This window comes from the organism of the source record quoted next, unplaced genomic scaffold (assembly GCF_019419815.1).
Source record: "Pyrus x bretschneideri cultivar Hongxiangsu unplaced genomic scaffold, Pyrus_bretschneideri_v1 Contig10, whole genome shotgun sequence".
Classification (NCBI taxonomy): Eukaryota; Viridiplantae; Streptophyta; class Magnoliopsida; order Rosales; family Rosaceae; genus Pyrus; species Pyrus x bretschneideri.
Window position 1 is genome coordinate 4,280,205 of NW_025999391.1, and position 19,803 is coordinate 4,300,007.

At 37.1% G+C, this 19,803-nt stretch overlaps 1 protein-coding gene across 1 annotated transcript; it reads right to left on the reverse strand.

Moving 5' to 3' along the window:
* Positions 1 to 3,750: 3,750 nt before the first annotated feature.
* On the reverse strand, positions 3,751 to 14,096 carry LOC103949552. Its single transcript, XM_009360667.3, has 21 exons — positions 13,684 to 14,096; positions 13,518 to 13,602; positions 12,836 to 12,875; positions 12,502 to 12,750; positions 12,218 to 12,317; positions 12,066 to 12,140; positions 11,577 to 11,675; positions 10,766 to 10,882; positions 10,507 to 10,622; positions 10,193 to 10,292; positions 9,759 to 10,117; positions 9,096 to 9,426; positions 8,358 to 8,575; positions 7,653 to 7,871; positions 6,897 to 7,083; positions 6,046 to 6,296; positions 5,804 to 5,896; positions 5,618 to 5,719; positions 4,928 to 5,285; positions 4,676 to 4,813; positions 3,751 to 4,596 (listed from the first exon to the last, which is right to left on the reverse strand). The coding sequence occupies exons 1-21, from the start codon at positions 13,813 to 13,815 to the stop codon at positions 3,751 to 3,753; spliced, it is 4,215 nt and encodes a 1,404-aa protein (XP_009358942.2). The 5' UTR covers positions 13,816 to 14,096.
* Positions 14,097 to 19,803: the final 5,707 nt, after the last annotated feature.

Genomic DNA, 19,803 nt, shown 5'->3' on the forward strand with positions numbered 1-19,803 from the left:
TTCCTTATTCAACATCCGGAAAATCTAATGCAATTGCAATGCTTTAGTTGTGCGTAAATCATTTTTGCCAGTCATGTTTGGTATTTGGTCCTAATGCAAAAATACATTGTTGCACTTTATTAGAATTAGACTAGAAATTGTTAGGTTTGCTTGATGTCGATGATGAAAAATAAATGAAATTTCTGATTGAGCAATATTTTCAGTTCTATTTACTATTTTTGATTCAGAATTTGATTTTGTTGGTGCTTGTTTTACTCTTTTACTTTTACTTGTTGCGTAATGTAGGAAAGGATGAATATGGTTGGAGTTGGGTTGATGAGTATTCCATTCCCCTTATTTGTCCCCACTCGTACCAGTATCTTTACCATCGTCTCACCCTTTTATCGCTAAATTGAATGGTAAACTGTAACGCTATCAAGTAAACCCAAAAAACATTTGCTCAATTGCACATTGACTGGACATGATTTTGTCCTAATATGATTGAACAAGTCCATTACTGGAAATTAACGGAAGCAAAAGATATGAACACTGCTTTTATCTACTAATAAGTGGAAGACTTAAGAATGAAAAGCAACGTTGCTAATGCAATAGCCGTGACAATGGCAAATTGGCAATGCATACAATGCTAATTTGGTATTGGTAGTGTGAGAGTGAAGGATGGAGATGTGATTTTGCAGCTGCTGGTGTTACCTTGGTTGTAAATGAGTCGGTTGTAGTTTTTTGCCTATTTTTGATGACGTTTTTGTACACTTTTCTTTATGAAGGATGAAAACACTCTTATTTCTCAAACTTCAGGTGTAGCAGAGACTATGTAAGATGAAGTACCCACAAGTTTTCTCACCAAAAAGAAACAGGTATATATTTGGATTGCTTGTTTATAAACACATTGAACATTTTTTTTCCCTGAAATTTTCCATTATCTTAGTGTCATTTTATGTACTCGTGCTTTTACTATTGTTAATTTTGTGTCCTTGTTATAGTGTGGATTAGGGACCCTAAATTATCATGAAACTCTAGACTCAATTGTTAAAAATGCATTACAGGAACACCATGACTCCAAACTACTCAAACACTACAAAACTGCTACTGGAACATTATAAATGCACTACGTAAACACTTTTCCTACCGAATGTATTGCATCTAGTCATTTTTAAGTTCATGTATCTATATTTTGTAGTGCATTCCTACCAAATTAAGCTTAAATTCTATGCAACTTTAAGTCCCTCATCCAAACGCCTTTAACTGGTATATCAAACATTTCCGCTGCAACTCTAGTAGTTGCAAGGGAGAGGTAAAGTATCTAATTATGCACCAAGTAAGAAATCTCCTTTTCCATCATGAAAATTTTATTTCCCTCCAAACAAACAGTCGAAATAGGAATACTGGTAATGGAGGATCAACTTCACTTGGGAACTCCTTTGTTATTTTTTGTGTTGTCGAAGGGAACTTTCTAGGGAACTCATTTACAGACATGTCTTTAAGCATAAATTTCAAACATCTCTGGTGGCTCTGAGCATTAATTATATGCTATCATCAACATTTTGTTTAGATTTATTAAAACTTGTGTTCCTGTTTTCGTGGAATCTGGATGTGAAAACATTTTTCCTTCCCCAACCCTCGCTTTCTATTCCTTCACTCTGATGAAATCTTCAATTTTCTTTTTGGTACTTGGCTCGTGTATTTGCAGTGTGGAGGACACATGTTTCTATTTTCACCTTTCTCTTCCGTTTGTCTCTAAAGTGACTAATAGATTTCTTGTGGATGGAATTTCAGTTATACGTTTTTTCTCTGTTAAGATGTAAAGGCTTAGTAATGATTCTTCTTGTAAATTGCAAGCACTGTCCATGCTAAGCTTTTAAAGCTGAATTTCTGTGTAGAAATATTTGTTCTGCGTCCGCTTACTATGTGAATGGCGTATGTTATAGAAGATAATTTGCTACCGTCTAGGCTGTCGTTGCTGTTTTACCTATTCTGTTTATCTGCTTACTTTTACCGTGTGTTAACAAGAGTCATAGTCTGTCACCGGGAATTGATTCACACTGAACTGTAAATATTGTACAGTAATTCCGAAGTGCTTGAATGATCACCATGAGTTGAATCTGAAGACCGAATAAGTGTTTCCTAGGTATATGTCGGCTTCAACCAGCTTGTAAATCTTAAGCCTTTCCACATATAGCATCTCGTTCAAGCTCGGTTCAAAACTGGGATCCGCCGTTGTGCAAAGCAGGCTTTTAATATTGAATCGGAACACTCTCCCAGCTTATACGATTATATGTGAAACCAGGTTGTTTGGGAGATGGGACTGTCAAACATCCTTTCGAGTTTAAACCAAAACCAAGTTAACGATATGTATTATTTTTACTTGGATTTTATGGAGATTCTGAAAATTGGTCCGTCGATATTTGTTCTTTTGTCGGATACTTTTTCAGCATGTCATATCCTCTAGATTGTGTTTTTCCTTCCAGAACAAGTGGGATTTGGAATTCATATCATCACCTATCCCCTCCCCTCAGAAGAGTTTTTAGCTGAGCGAATGAAACGAATCCGACGTTATTCACCACTTTGGTCGATTTGGGACTTGAGCGACTCTTCATGCTCGTCTCACCCTCGCGGCCAGCCTTTTGCAGAATTCAGGATCGGGCTTCTTCCCCCTTTTGGGGTGATGCCCGCGGTGGATGACATAGGTGGTTTTGTTTAAGTATGCTCTTGTTGCAGCCAATGCACTTGCATGGCCTGGCGCGAAAATACCATCCTTTTCAACATTAAGACCCGTCCTGCCAATATAGGAAAAAGAGTATGTTAGTAGGATTTCACTAACTCTTGTTTCATGCGTTTCATGTGTAGAAAGGGTTTTCCATGTTGTTCCATGGTTTTCACGTTTTATAGAGTTGATTTAGTGATTTTTCATTGTTTATCGGATTATAAATATTTTTAAGTCCAAATATTTTTAAAAATAATTAGAATAATCTACATAATTTTATTTTTAAAATGTTACCCAAAAAAAAAAAAGCTTAAATTCTCTTTTTATTAATTTCGGACTAAAATTTTAAGTAAAATGTATTGGGAAAAAAAAAAAAAAACTGTTTTTGAGCCATTTCTGCCGATCCACCGGGCAATGTTTAAAAGCATGGAATTGAAAAACACAAGATACCGTAGCAAGTGGATGCTTGAAAAATGGAACACAGTAAAAGAAGAGTTAAAACTTCAAAGCATATAAACCGGTCTAACTACAGTGGCACGTACCACTCGGTAATAATTTATTGCGAAATCTAACCGTTGGAGAGATTTATTAGACATACGATGTGACGAATTTTAGACCACTTAGTATTTACCATAAAAAAATTGCAAATAAACTAGGAAATTTCAACTTCATAAAAAACAAAAGATCAAGAACGCCAGCGGGAGTACAGAATTTGAATAAAGCCGGTAAATGCAATGTCAATCTATTAGTAAGGCTCCCTCACCAAATCAAATCAGCCGAATCAACAAAACAGAACGAACAAGAAAACACACTAAATGATGCAGACGATACACAGAAGAATAACATATTAAAAAAAACAAAGGTTACATGAAATATAAACATGACTGCAACCATTTGATAACATTATCGCTTCGCCCGAAGATGAACAGAATGTTGAGACGACCATGGCTCCTTTGTATGAAATGCGGGTGGAGCTTCTATTCGACGAATCACTAAAATTTTGACGGTGGTATGAACCACAAAGGGTTTCGGAGCAAGATTGTCGGGGATCACATTCGGAAAAAATCCTCATCTAGTGGCAATCTTTTTGGAGCATTGGTTTGCTGGATGGGTGGCACCTGGGTTTGTAATGGTGCCGTCTCCGTTGGGACGGCAGGTTGTGGAGCTTCCGGTTGTGGAGCTTGGGGTAAGGTCTCTGACTCTGGCATTTCAGGCGGGGCCTCTGACTGGGGAGCTTGGGGCAGGGCCTCTGATTGAGGCTCTTGGGATGGGGCCTCTGACTGGGGTGCTTGGGATGCAGCCTCTGATTGGGGTGCTTGGGAGACAGCCTCTGATTGGGGAGCTTGCGATGCAGCCTCTGATTGCGGCCCTTCCGATGGGGCCTCTGATTGGGGCACTTGGGATTGGACTTCTGGTTGAGGCGCTTGAGGTGGGGCATCTGATGGTGCCCCATTATCTGTAGAAGTTCCTGGGACACTTTCTCCTGAAGCAGCCGGAGCTGGATTAGCTGGATCACTCTCTGATGATGAAGCAGGAGGCTTATTATCTGATCCTGAACCTGGTTGTTGTGGCGCACCTGAAGGTGCAGGTGTGGTGGTAGGGGCAGCTTCTAACATCAACGGCTTGCCTGGTTGCTGCAGTGTATTCTGAGCCCCCGGAGCTGGTTTCTTTGGCATAGAAATTGAAGGAGCTGAAAGAGACGGCATCCCGGGAGGAAGAATTTCAATCGGTGGTTTCTTGGCAGCATCTGCTAAACTTGTAAGCTTGGGTTCCTCCAGAGAAGCCAAAAATGCAGCAGCAGCATCTGTTTTCGTCGTTGGCGTGTGGTCAACCTCCTTTTGTAGCATTTTATTCCAAGTCTGAACCAAGTTCTTCAATGTTGGTCGCCCATGAGCCTGCAGAGAAAATCCCCAGAAGGCAGTCAGGTCAAAGTAATAAACTGAGGTAGATGAACAAGCATAAATCACGTCATACATGGGCATGAAGCACAGCCTCGGCGAGCATTCCAGTATCCTGCCACGCCTTCTCCATGAGGGCATTGTCTCCCAAAACTGCAGCTGCAAATGCTGCTTCACGTCCGGAGCCAACTGATATTAAATTGTTTACCAAATTCTGCAGCGCAAAGCAACTGTCTTTAGAAAGGACTATCAGAATTTTCTAGAAAGGACTATCAAAATCATGTGAACTAGCACGCAAGAAAAGCATGTCCAGATATGGATAACATACGCTTAGCCGTGTCAACTCTCCATGATTGGCCAGGCGTAGAGCTTGTCCTCTTAATTCATGACCCTGTAAAGCTCCCTTTACAGAAGCTGCAGCACCCAACCTCTTAAGAGCTTCCCGAGCAATTTCAGCCTGTCCAGTAGCATCTGCTGCATCAATAAGATCCAAAAACTCCTTTACGAATTTCACTATTCCTTGGACAGCTTCCAGCACATTTTCTTTCTTAGTCGTTACAGTTAGAATGTCTTTCAAATCAAATGATGTATTCTCTTGTCCTACGTCCCTGCTGTTGCTCATTGTAAGAAGGCACTGAAGAGCTCTTTTCAAATCACTGCTCTGCATGGCCAAATCAAACTCCAACCTACAAAAAAAGGGATAACAAGAGATACGGTTCAAATTGAGATGAAACGGCTGCTACTTGCATGCCATAATTTCCAACAAATTAACTTTAGAGTATAAAAACATAAGGATCCAACAGATACGAAGCGCCTGTAGGCCGGACACATCAACCGAAAATTGAACCATGTAAGCCATGTCAGTCTATGGCCAGAGTGATACATAGTTGTATACTTGACAAAAATAAAAGTTGATCCTCGAAATGGAAATAATAAGCATAAAAAATAAAAGATAAAGAAAGCAACAGCAGGCAATATGACATCAAACACACAAGGGGTGAGTTCATTTGTGGCATACCTCTTGGATATTCCAGGCAAGTGAAGTGCTTCGGTAGCATAACCCATGCCTAGCAAGAATTGTGCTAAATCATCATGATGTTCTCTGCCAAGCCTACTTGCCCTGCATAAAACAAAAACATTAGGAATTGTAAGGAAAAAAATCACATAGTTAGACATGAATGAATGAAAAAAGAAAGATTGATACCACTTGACAGCACTAATTGCATCTCCATAAGCAGCAAGACACCGACAACGGATCCCAGGGTGGCTAAGGGATAAGGCATGAGCACTCATATATCTGCAGGGAAATACAAAAGAAAATCGTTTATGTTTGCAATCATATACTTATCACATAGAACTCATGCACATATGTTTTATAGACGGAAATAATTTAGCATACATTCTTAACAACTTAATTTGTGAAAAAGGGGGCTCATTAGTCTTTACCTATCAATTAGCCAAAGAACGCCATCTCTGACACCCACCACAACTAGAGGCCCAACAGGCCGTTTCTGTTCTGTTGGAAAACGAGTAACTGCCACTGAGACCCCTCCACCACCAACAGCTATCTCATTAACCCTTCTTTCTTCAAACTCTTTTAAAATCCCTGAATCGTCCCCGTCACTTCTAGACTGTTTCGATAATGTTAAGAAAGGAGGCACAGAAGGAGCATGCTGAAATGAGGCTAATCGCACCACCTAAAACAGAAGAAAAATAAGAAAAGAGAAATGACAACATTTAACCAAAATAGTAATTATGATTTGATTTATAGCAACTGCATTTTGACTCTAACTTCTTTAAACTCTCCAGCTATTACAATTCTTTGCCAAACCGCTTATATAAAGTAGGTAGAACAAAATGGAACCAAGCTTTTGAAGCCGCAAATATAATAAAAAATGAAGAATTCAACTTGGATTAACTAATCCAATAAATCTTACACAGTCAAATATAAAGAGATTATTTTGTTAACAATAAAGAAAGTTGTTTGCAGAATTTTCTTATCAATTAAACATTCAATTTGATTAATACCTTAGAACCAAGAATCAGAATTTTCCCATTTTAACCAACTTTTAGTGTATAAGAACATATCAAAACATATCCGATTTGGTTAAAAAAATCCAAGCACATTGACATATACAAGTTTCCAGAAACTCTTAAACTCTTTACAGATCTTATATGATTTCTCATTGAAAATACAGCACCAATGCCAAGCAAAATGTGAGAAAAGCACCATTTGTATCTTTCTATCTTAGCCAACGAACAGTCAGCACACAGTTATACTTTTGGGAACTCTTTACCTGTAGCATTGGGGGCCTCAGTGCTATCCTTTCTTGAGTAACAGATTGCGGGCCTTCAACTGCAATTAGTGCTAATTCACCATGCTCAGCTAGGGCTCTTGCTTGTGCCTCCTTTTGTTTCATTTCCTCTTTCCTCTTTTTAGTTTCAATATCAACAGGTGCGACTCCAGCATCCACAAAAACACATCTGCAAAATGCAGCTTAATAAAGCACAGTTCATATGCTGCGACATTTTTTATTGCCTTAGTATCAATTCAATTTACAATTCTATTCTGCATTCTTATTTGTTTAAGTAAAATAATCCAAAGAAATCACAACAAAGCAAAATGGAGTTGAAAGAAAGCAACAACTTTCTTGACATCAATATTACAAAAGCAACGCAAACTCAGGTCGTAATGTCCTGAGTTCATATGCAGTTATACCTCAACACTCAAAAACCTGAGTTTTTCTCCAGCCAAAGGCCATGGTGCATTAACTGAATCAAATTTTTTTTAGCATAGCTTTCAGCTTTGACAACTTTGAGTTTTTGTGCGGGCCCACATGTAATATCATAGCCAGACGAGGTTTAGAGGCTTTTCTCCAAGATCAAGTTACTAGAAGTCAAGATCTTCTATTATGCCGTGTGACAAATTAACAATAGTTTTAGGCTGATTGTAAATCAAATAACATTTTTTCCTGATAAAACCATTCTCATCTATTCCAAGAACCTGTTATAGATACAAAGACAGAATTTTTGGGACAATCAATATATCTTACTCAATTGTCGTAGGCGTAACAACAAACAACTGTCGCCTATGCCAAACAGCACCAGTAGCGTAAGGAATTGCGACATCTCCCAAATATCTATATTGTGGGCGCAAAGAAGATATGACAATGTATTTCTGATATGCAAAAGCACAATACTCAACCGTTTGATCCCACGCTGTCCATTCGGGCTGAGGAAGTAGACCACCAACAGGTTGAAAAGTTTCCCAACTGCATAGTCAGGAATGACTTGAGATTAAAAGGAAAACTAATCTTGATCTTATATCCATATATACCCATTGAAAGAGCCCTTACACATCATAACGCACTAAGCTCCCTTTAGCAATCAACATTTAAAATTTATTCCAGCATGAAGCAGGTAGGTGAAAGTGAGACAAGTTTGTGTGCAAGTAATCTAACTTAAAATATCTGCAAGGACTAATTGAAAAGAAAAGTTCAAACATCCTCAATGAAGGAGTTGTGAGAAAATTTGAAGCATTGAAGAAATGGAGAGAGAGAACAGGGTAAGGTAAGATTGTGAAACGCTTGATTCACATTTCTAAAACACAAAAACTGATAAGCTATATCTAATAAAAATCCATTTTTTAATAAACTATGAAGGAATGAAGAAACTCCATAGGACTATTGCATTTCCTAGTACCTTGAAATAAAATACTTAGCATGCAAATAAAGCAAAAGAAAAAAAAAGTTTCTTGCCTGTATAGCTGAAAGTTTTGTGGTGCAGCCTCAGCAGAGGAAGATCTATTAGAAGAAAATCCATCATCAAAAGTGGAAAAAGAAGAATGCCCAGCACCTCCAAATCCAGACAGGGGCATGGATTGAATTGTTGAAATAGCTGTTGCAGCCATAGGGCTAATTCTCCGAGATGTTCGATATGCAACACCAAGAAGTGCTCCTCCATGCAAACCAATAACCTAGAATATAATTTTGAATTAGAAATGAATCTTAACAGTCAAACTTGCTACACATTCTACACTAAAATATTAATGGAAGAGTCCATCAATGCATTTCTGTTTGAAATGCTTCCTATAAGTTTCTGGCCAATGTGTAAAACATTTGAAACTTTTATAACAGATATTTAATGTCAGAACAATTTCAGAAAAACCTTTCTAGTTTGTTTTCTGAAAATTGTTCCAACAACTTTTGCAAGCTCATGCGGCTGCATGCTTTGTTTGTGAGCTTACTTACAGAAAATTATTATTCGTAAAGGAACCAAAGAAGCCCTTATCACTCAGGATCTATACAAACTCAAACGCATAGACCACATAAGGATTTTGTTTAATTGTTTTCAGTGCAAGAACAATGCCGTGAGGAACAAACTTATAATTTGAAACACTAGGCAATTTATTTGTTGGTCGGTAAAAAAACCCTATGCATTTTAAACTCACAACTAAAATCACTATAACAATAGACCAGGCAGAACAGAATAAATACCGGGTCACTGCGAGCACCTATAGATCTCATTAAAATATTTGATGTGCCATCATCCAGTAGGATGCGAACTTGTACGTTAGCTGCAGAAGCAGCAGAGGCAGCTGCTGCAGCAGCTTGTGCTGCAGCTGCAGCAGCTTCTTTTGCTCTTCTTGATGATCCTCCCTTATGAATTACAGGAATTCGAGGTGGTAATGTAGACTCTAGTATAGCAAATCTGTCCCGACATGTATCCCAAGCCAGAAGCCTTGCACTGCCTGAATCAACGATTGACCAGTCACTAACTTTGTAGATAGAGAAGTACGGGATATCAGGCCACACAACTGCAAGATACCTGAAATATGTAGAAATAATCATTACCATGTCTGTACTGAAGCTCCAAATAAAAAGATGAAAAATCATGACACGTTGGAATAAACATCATAGGTAATTTCAGATGACATGTATCACAGAGAATACAGCATACCTAGAGACACGGTCAAGACAACATCATAAACAAGATGCATTAATTGCACTCTTCCATGAATGTTTAATACAAAGGCTGATATTGATGCATTATACTGTATCAGCCTAATACTAATGCTATCGATCTAACCATTTCACCTATACAAAGATTGAAATTACTGTAGTTAAAGACTGGCATTTCCAGTGCCAGGCGCAACTTACTTTCCTGAACCGCTTACTGAGAGAACTGAATAGGAATCATGCGGAACAGGTGTACTAATGTGCTTCTTTATCTGTTTGACATGTAATGTTTCTGGTGACTCCCCCCTAAGCCTTCCTGCTTCCGACAAAGAAGCATTATTTCCAAGAGATGGATTTGCTGTCTGGGATAACTGAAAGTTTAGTAGCTTAAGTTCCCTTTCAATCACATATACCGCATTATGCTCTCGACTCCCTGATGGTGTTGGCAAGGGAGCTACAGCTGGAAGCGATCTTGGGTCAAACTCGCTGATAATGACCCCGACATTGGTTCCAGTAGCAACGAGGTGGGGCTGTAAGGGATGTGCGACCATACAGTATACCTGTGATACAGTTGGGTGTAAGTGTCTGATATGAAGTTATATAAGAAAAACCTAATAAGCATAAAAGTGACTTACCCTAATTTTCTTGTTTGGTGCAATTGCTTGTGGGGGGATTAGTGAGGAGAGCTCACACAACGGCCTTGTGAGTGCAGAATAAGTTGGGTGTTCAATAGCCCTGAGAAATTTTTCAAACATTTTTTGGGGAATTTCATAAGGAACAAAGAAAAGGAAATAATACCAAACACAGATCTCATAAGCAAATTATGTCCAACCTTTTTACGGTTAAAAACAGAACAGATTCTGATCATAAATCCACTGTTTTATAGCCAAAGACATTAACTGATGGAAATTTGTAATGGAAACCACTAGAATGAAAACTTTGTGCATACCATATATTGGAATCTTTAACACAAGTCAATATATCAAGGTTTGGAGCACGAGGGTGGCACCAGGATGCCACACTGTGGCAAGCAAGTTTTGGAACAGGCTTAATACGCCGCAACTCCTGAAAGAGAAAAGCAGACGAAATATATAATTAACTAGAAGGTAAAAATCTTCACCAAAAATAAATAAATAAGAAGGTAAACACCAACATTCAACAGAAAACCAGTTGCACTTCACAAAGCCTTTTCTTAGACATTGGAATACCTTAAATGAAACTGTGTCCCATATAGCTAACGTCTTATCTGCACCAATAGAGATAAGCTGGGGAGCATTTCCAATCACTCTAGAAAGTTCAACAGCCACAACCCCACCATCATGTGCCTGTCATAGAAGAAATGCCTATAATCAAATCTCAAATAGTTCAACTACGTCATCCAGAAAAAATGTAAACGCATAAAGCTCCTACATTCATGCACGCAGAAAGAATGAACTGAAAGAAGGCCAATACATGGAGTTCAATATAATAGAGATTTTAATCATTTACAAGAAACACATTCTATTTATAAAAAAATGGACGAAATACAATGATATACCACCAAAGGAAAGTCCATCAAATCCAGAAATCTTTACCCATAAACACATACTACAATCCATTCATCTCTACCCCTCCCCCTCCCCATAAAAAACGAAAAAGAAGAGGAAGAATGCACCAAAAGGAATATCTTAAAAATTTCTCAACAAAGATGCCCAATTAAAATCTACAATTTGATTAAACAAACAAAGATATAATTTGAGTCCAATTCACCAAGCCAACACTAGGCACTGGTGAGGTTTTCATTGTCTCAAACTCAAAATCACAACATTAGACATCTTAGACCCGTTTAAGCAAACAGGGTGTCACATGTCCCTATTAAACTTTAAATAATATGACAACATTGATCAGCCAAGGTTTCAAATTTGCATATAACTTTCATACTATAACCATAATGTGGAATAAATAATGAATCAGTAACCTAAACTTATAGTGGTCAAAGAAAAATAAGAGAGCTGTGATAAGAAAAGAAGAGATAATTGCCTTTAAACTTAGTTTCGGCACGAGTTCTCGTGAATCTTGACCATGATCTGCACTCCAAACTACGAGCAAACCATCACTACCCCCCGAAACCAGAAGTGCCTGCAATAATGTTTACACATAGAAACAAGAAGCATTTAAACACATGTATCCAGTACTTTGATGTATAACTGATGAACACTCATAACAGCTCAGCATCTCTATATCGTAATTCCTTGATTTTTTTACATCACGCTGCTGAGTGAATGGAGAAATTACTTCCACCAAAGTGCTATCTGAATGAACTTGAAGAATAAAGAGATAATAACATTTTAGGAAGCTCCAGAGGCACAATCAAGTGATACATCAAGCCACCTATGCTATGGTATTTGAACACTCAGACACAAACTAAAATAGTAAATAAATAATAAAAAAAATAGTTCACGAAGAAAGATAGCATAAACACATGCCATAAAGTAATTTGATTTCATCTTTTAGAAGTAAAAAATCTACCTCACCAGAAGAAGCCACAAATGTCATCAAACAAGCTATGGATCCTTTATGACCTCCTGTGTATCTCCTTACGAGCTGCAGGAAGCAAGTATATCACATAAAGCAAGGGATATTTATAGCCAGCATGTTAGAAAATTTGGGAAAACGCAAACCTTCCATGTCATCATTGAAAGTACTCTAATAACACCATCTGATCCACCAAAAGCAACAAGAGGAACATCTGCAACAGCAGATCTAGAAAGGAATTCCATACTGCAAGATTCATACAGGGAAACAAGAAACAGAGCACAAAAATGTCAAAAACAAAAGCAAAACTCAGAGATTTGTTAATCTCATTCAATATATATTTGTATGTACCAATACTATATTATAAATGCCACTGCTTCAAGTGAATGAAACATATGTATAAACATACTGAAAATTAGTAATAACTTACCAGAGAAGCGATTTATTGTCAAGCTCTGATTTTGGTACATCACGGCCTCGCATGGTTACCAAGTCCAAAAATATGGCTTTGTTTTCACAACAAATGACAAGAAAATGTCTTCCTTTAGTTGATGGAGCAGGAGAACTAAAAGCTGATGAAACATTACTGACGGATGTGGAAGCCTCAGCAGCTGTGGAGCGGTTACGCCAAAGTTGCCAATAGCGCACGTCATCATCAAAGAAGTTTACCTGCTTAACACTTTTAAGGAAGCATATGCCCTCAGTGTGTGTCTAGGTTTTAATAAGAAGAAATGGACAATAACGCAGTTGCAGTGCTCTATTACCTCCCTCCACGAATGGCTTCTGTGGGCTTCCCTTTAGAATCTATCAACCACAAGCAGACACAACAATTAGAAAGATACATAATTCTCTGGTTTAAGAGTGAAAGTTTATAAATCTTAAACAACTACCGAGCCAAACTAGCTATCTTGTTGTCCAAATATCATATTTTGCAAGTGTTTGAGCTAAAGATAAGAAACAAAACCATTGAGAGACGACAACTTTTGAAGTCGTGTAAAAATCTGTGCATTGATCTTAAGTTTAATTGTGCCAGTATTGATCTAAGAGCAGCTAATTGTAACACCACTTAGATTTCCAGACCAGAACCTATTGAATCCCAACAGGACAAACTGAGTTCGACGCTGATGCGTAAGCTGAACAGTACATTACCTTATTTTTATACTATAAGGCAATTAGCAATGGTTATGGTTCTGCCTGAGTAAATGCAAGAACAGTTAATAGAGTTAACTCTATCCAAAATCGCGTATTTAGCTTCACAAATGAATCGTTAGTGAAATCCGCAATCATCGGTTATTCAATCTGCTTCTGCAAAAGCATTCAGCTCCTCCTAAGCTAAATTTGTCCAATCAGGTCTCAGAAATTCAGAAGCGGCCCTAATTTAAACACAGTTCAAATCGATTTTCACGAGCATCGTAGCAACTAAAATCAGATTTCAGGATTCAGTACCTGATTCGCCCTCGGCGAGCTTCTCCAACTTGGCGCCAACCAAACGCCTCTGATCAACGCCCCCAGCTTTGAGCTCGTAAATCACCTAATTCGAATCCAGCACAGTTGAATCACGAACACGAAGTGTGGAATTGGAGAGAGAGAGGAGAGAGAGAGAGAGAGGTACCTGACGGTGTTCCCAATTCCAAACGGAAACGTGATCGGAGGCGTCGGCGGTGACCAGCCATGGATGCGTGGGATGCAACTGAATCTTGACGATCTTGTCATTGGTCGGCCGGAATGCTCGTAACCGCAACATTTATCCGATTTCGATTGAAACGCGAAATCGATCGAAAAGCAGCTTACTTGCACAAGTTTCAGATCCAACAGCACATTTTCTTATGCCCTAGATTTTGAAAGGAGAAGAAGAGGAAGAGAGATCGTCGGTGGATTCCGAACTCCAAATGCCAAATGCGAGTATTCAACGCCTCTCTCTCTGTGCTTCTGATGAGATCAGACTTCCCTTTTTTTCTTTTTCTTTTTTATTAATGTTTGCAGCGAGTCCTCGGCCAATTTTTCATTTACCGCGCCGTTGTTCTGTCTATTCTGACTAGCATCAGCAAACGGACCTTTTCTTGCTGTATACAAATTTCCATATTTCCATTGTTCTTTTTCTTTTTGTATTGGAAGTATAATATAAAATACTTTTTAAACATGGTCTGAAAGTATCTTCAAAATTTCTATAATTTCTTACTAACACATATACAAGAAAATATGTGTAAATTTTCTCTTGAAATTGATAATTAAATATAAAAAAATCATGAATCAGATCAATTAGAAGGCTAGTTGTTTTGATTGATTTTCTCACTTTGATATATGTAAAATGTACCAATTTTTTTTTTATGTAAAATGACTTAGCTAGCATTTAAGTGACTCAACCTTTCTTATTTGTCAATAGTAGAAAATATGAAGGCTAGAAGACTTAAAACCTACCAACCCATGCCTTGATGTTTTTCACGGATTGATCTCATGTAATTGTAGATATCGAAATTTTGGTGAAATGAATATTCACTTACACATTAAATTTTTTTTTCGTGTTTGCAGTTACTAATAGTATTGGCAATCCAAAGTCATCATGTGTGGTCATCCACATTTACAACACCTTAGATGGCCACAAGTCATGGATTAATTGCCTCGTCATAATTTTTCCAATAATAACTCATGAGATAAATTGATGATCCAAGGGAAACAAAATTACACTGCTCATATGACCAATGTAGCATACTCTTAGATGCTATTAGATGATCCCCATGATTGATGGTTTCCCTTGATTTCAATAAACTTGGGTTAAATGGCTTGTCATCAAGTCGATGTGTGTCGATGCATTACGTCAACTTCTGAAATGAAAACTTGGCAGAAAGTTGATGAAGTTGTGTGCCATGTTAGCATTGAAATCGTTTCTCTAACTTCCATCACTTAATCCCTCTGATGCTTGTGTACAAAGATTTTGGTGATATGTATTTTGTCATGCCACCCTTAATATATTCTCCATTTGAACAACTTTGAGAGGCATTATGTTCATGCATGATTGTTAGAGCATTTGTTTCTTAAAATAGATCACGTGTGTGTGTATGTATAATTGGTATGTTTGTGTTATTTATTATTGAAAATTGCATCATCATCTTCATTCGTTCTCTTTATGTTGTGCTTTTTGCTATCACCAATAATAATATACAATCCAATAAAAATTAGTCGTATTGAGATATACTTGGTTTAAGAAAATTAGTCGTACTGAGATATGAAGATTAAATAAGAAGATTTTCTTATTTGTTAGATTCTCGAAATAGGTGATAGGCAGATAGTGATTCACCAGACCCTTGCCGTTGTGCTTATCGATAATACAAGAGCTTGTCGTGCTGATTCATAATAGTGCACAATCAATCTTCACAGAGTTGCAGAAATTAGGAGAAAAATTGAAGAACTTCAGAAATGTAAAGAGTCAAAGAGAAAGATAAAAGAGAAAGAGAGGGAAAAGTATAGCTTTGAACATATTCACATTAATGAGAAATGAGAGGCTACATCAGTCCATATAGTGTTTTAGATTCTAACTAACTAGCTTGCAATGTAAGGCAACCAGCTAACTAACTCACAACAACGTAATCTTATTACAATCCAATTACACTGTGACACATGGACCAATAGACTAAACTCATATCAACATTCTGTTATTACTCCCTTTCAATCTCAGTTGGGATATCCAAGCCTGAGATTGCTGCAATGTTTGATGAAAATTGGGATGTGTAATCCTTTAGTCAAAATGTCTGCAACTTGTGACCCAGTTGAAGCATAATGAGCTGTAATGTCTCTTTTTTGCACTCTCTCTCTGAGAAAATGATAATCAATATCTAAGTGTTTTATTCGAGAATGAAATATTGGATTTGAACTAAGTGCCAAAGCAAAGATGTTGTCACAATGCATAGCAGGTGGAGAAGTTACAAACTCATTCAAATCTTTGACCATATATCTTATCCAGCAATCATCAGCAGTGCAATGTGCTAGTGCTTTGTATTCAGCTTCAGTTGAACTTCTTGAGATAGGGGCTTGCTTCTTTGATTGCCATGATATAGGATTTCCACTTAAATACACAACATAACATGTTATTGACATTTTTGTATTTATATCTGCAACCCAATCAGCCTCAGAAAAAGCTGATGTATGAATATCAGTTGAAGGAGTGTAAGTAAGGCCATATTCCAAGGTTCCTTGTAGCTATCTCAGAATTCTTTTCACAAGAAAAAAAATGCATGTTAGACCTAGAGAATGTCAGACCTAGAGAATGTCAAGTAGTGTAATGCCCCAACCAAACTTCTATAAATGGTAGGATCAGACATAAAATTGCCTTCAGATACAATAAGTGAGTGTGTTGTTTGGATGGAGTAGGTGCAGGTCCACAATTTTCCATTCCTACCTTTTTTTAGTAATTCCTTGGCATATTTTGTTTGATTGACAAAGAGACTTGCATATGCCTTATATTGAATATGAAGACCAAGAAAGTATGTCAGCTGCCCTATATCCTTCAAATCAAATAACTCTCCAAGTTGAGTGATAATCAATTGAACTTTGGACTTGTTATAACCTGTCAAGATGATATCATCTACATACAATAAAGGCATATGCAATTCTCTTTGTCAATCATTCTTGACAAATAAACTTGTATCAAATTGAGATACACTGAATCCCAAAGATGGTAACATACTTGTGAACTTTGAATTCCAAACCCTAGATGATTGTTTGAGTCCATATAAAGATTTAACCAACTTACACACATGTTGAGGGCAATTTGGATCCATAAATCCTTGTGGTTGCTTCATATATATGTCTTCTTGAAGATTTCCATGCAAGAAGGCACTTTTAAAGTCAAGTTGTCTAAGTTCCCATTCATGAAAAGTGGCAAGAGCAAGAATCAACCTTACAGTAATGTGTCTCACAACTGGACTAAAGGTTTCAGCATAATCAAGCCCTTGCTCCTGTGTATAACCTTGTGCAACCAATCTTGCTTTGTATCTTGCAATGCTTCCATTTGGAATCTTCTTTATTTTATAAATTCCTTTACTCCCCATAATAGACCTATTAGTTGGAGTTGGAACCAATATCCATGTATCTTGAGCTTTTAGTGCATCATATTTATCATGCATTGCTTGCTACCAATGAGGATTTAATGAAAGAGCTTTGAATGTTTCTGGTTCATCAGTATCATTGATTTCTGCTAAAAAAAAATATCCAGCATATCATATATCTTCATAGACAAATAAGCAGCATAGTTTTTCCTCATAATTGCACCAGATTGCAATCTAGTTGTCATTTTGTGCGTTTTGCCAGAACTAGGCAGATGATTAGATTTAGAGATCGATTCATGTGTATCTGAGATAGGCAATATTACTTGAAGTTGTACAGAATCAAGGACATGCAACAATGGGAGAAATTGATCTTGTGTTTAAGGAAAACCCTGTGAATTGTGTGTTTTAGATTCCTAAGATGACCCTATAACATTTGATGATTGAGTGTGACTAGAATCATTTCGAAATCCACTAAATGTTGATGGAGATCCCATTATCAATTTCATGTACTTGAGTTGATGAAGTTGTAGCTTGATTCAGTGCCCGAGATGTACTGTTTTGATTTTCAGAAGTTACAACTTTCACAATCACTAGAGATGAAGAACTCGGAACTATTATGCTTTTATTCTCAGAGATTTCAACTTTATTAACCTTTACTAGAAATTGGGTTTCATCATGAAGGACATGTCTGGATATAATTAATTTTTTTAGGTTGCAGATGATAACAATTAACTCGCTTATATCCTAAACAAATAACTCCCTTATATCCTAATGCATACCCTAAGAACAAACATACTAAAGACCTAGGTTGCAGTTTGTTGTCATTATAATGTCTGAGATATGGATGCATAGTTGTGCCAAAGACGTTTAACTTTTGTATATTAGGATGTTTGTCGAACAATGCAAAGTAAAAAGAGTTCACGTGTAGTGTCTTAGAAGGCATCCTATTTATTAAGAGCACTGCATGATACCAAAATTCTTAAGCTATACCAGCATCATCTATTAGAGTAATTGCAATCTCAATAATAAGGCTATGCTTTCTCTCAACCAAGCCGTTCTGTTATGGTGTGTAAGGACATAACACTATGTGAGTCATACCATTTGATGATATGAAATCCTTAAATGCATTACTTATGAATTCACTACCTCCATCTGATTGTAAACTTTTAATTTTAAAACCAAATTGCACTATAACAAACTTTTAGAATTTCACAAATGTAGAAAATACTTCTAATTTATTGAATATTGGAAAAATCCACACAAATCTTGTACAATCATCTATAAACACTACATAGTATCTATATCCTTCAGTTGGTCTAATAGAAGATGAACCCCATACATATGTGTGCACTTTATTAAATGGTAAAATACACCTATTTGACTCATTAGGAAAATAAGTTCTAGTCATCTTGCCATGAATACATGTAGTACACATCTTATGAACATCATTTATAGAATGAGAAGTCTGAGATTTAGCTAACATCACTAACAGAATTTTATTAGTTTGCCCTAGCCTTTGATGCCACACTGAAGACTTCATTAACTAACCCAACAAAGCAGTTGCAAAAGAGAAAGTTGATGCAGGAATTTGAAACAGTTCACCAAGTTGAATCCTTCCTTTGTACAAGATCTCCATTGTTACCTTGTCCTGCACAAAAAATAATGTGTCATCACATAAAAACCAGCATGTATTGTCTTTACATAGTTGTGTTATAGACATGAGATTAACTGCAATGGAAGGCACATGTAAAACTTGTTTTAACACAGGTGAGTGAGATGGAGTTTTAATCACTATGGAACCAGTGTGATGAATAGGTAAGCCTTGACCATTGCCAATTTTAATAGTTTCTAAACCTTCAAATGCAAAAATGTTGTTCAAGCTAGTAAGATCTGATGTCATGTGATGAGAAACTCCATTATCAAATATCCATATAGGTTGATTTGTTGCTATTGTAGTATTTTGAGCTGTCAAGGCATGTATTGATGTTTGAGCAATTCCAGGAGGATTTTAAGATGGAACAAAATTTGAAGCAGCAAGAATTTGATATGAAAAATGAGTAGCATATAAGCCTTAAGAGTTAGATGGATTGGTTGCTGAGAAAATGAAACTTGTGGGATTGGAGGAACTTGTTGATTTGCATTGAAAGTTGGTTGCAAAGATTGTGGAGGTCTAGCATCTTGATATGAATAATTGCTACAATGGTAACACTCATGAACAATGTACCCTATTTTTCCACATATCTGACATTAAGTAGTAAATGCAGTTGCTGGTATCTGAGAATTCCTGTAAAAACAATTTAGAGCAGTATGGCCCATTCTTTGACAAATTTGACACTCATAATATTGAGTTGTCGTTGAATCAGTGTTTCCAGACCAGTTATTACCTTATCTATAGTTATTAGATCCTCTGCCTCTGTAGTTAGACTCATTTTCAATTTCCATTATATGGTCTATGTTGATTCCCATTATATTGTGTAAGAGAAGAGATTTGTTGACCATTATTGAAAGATAGATCCATGTAACCAATAAACCCACTACCATAATCCAAATTATTTGGCGCAGGAAAATAAGTAGGTTGTTCTTGATGAAACTAAGGCTGAGGCTGAGGCTAAGACTGTGCTTGAGAGGACAATAAAGTGAATCTAGGTGGTTGGGATCTATAAGGTACCCTTGGAACAACTATTATTCGA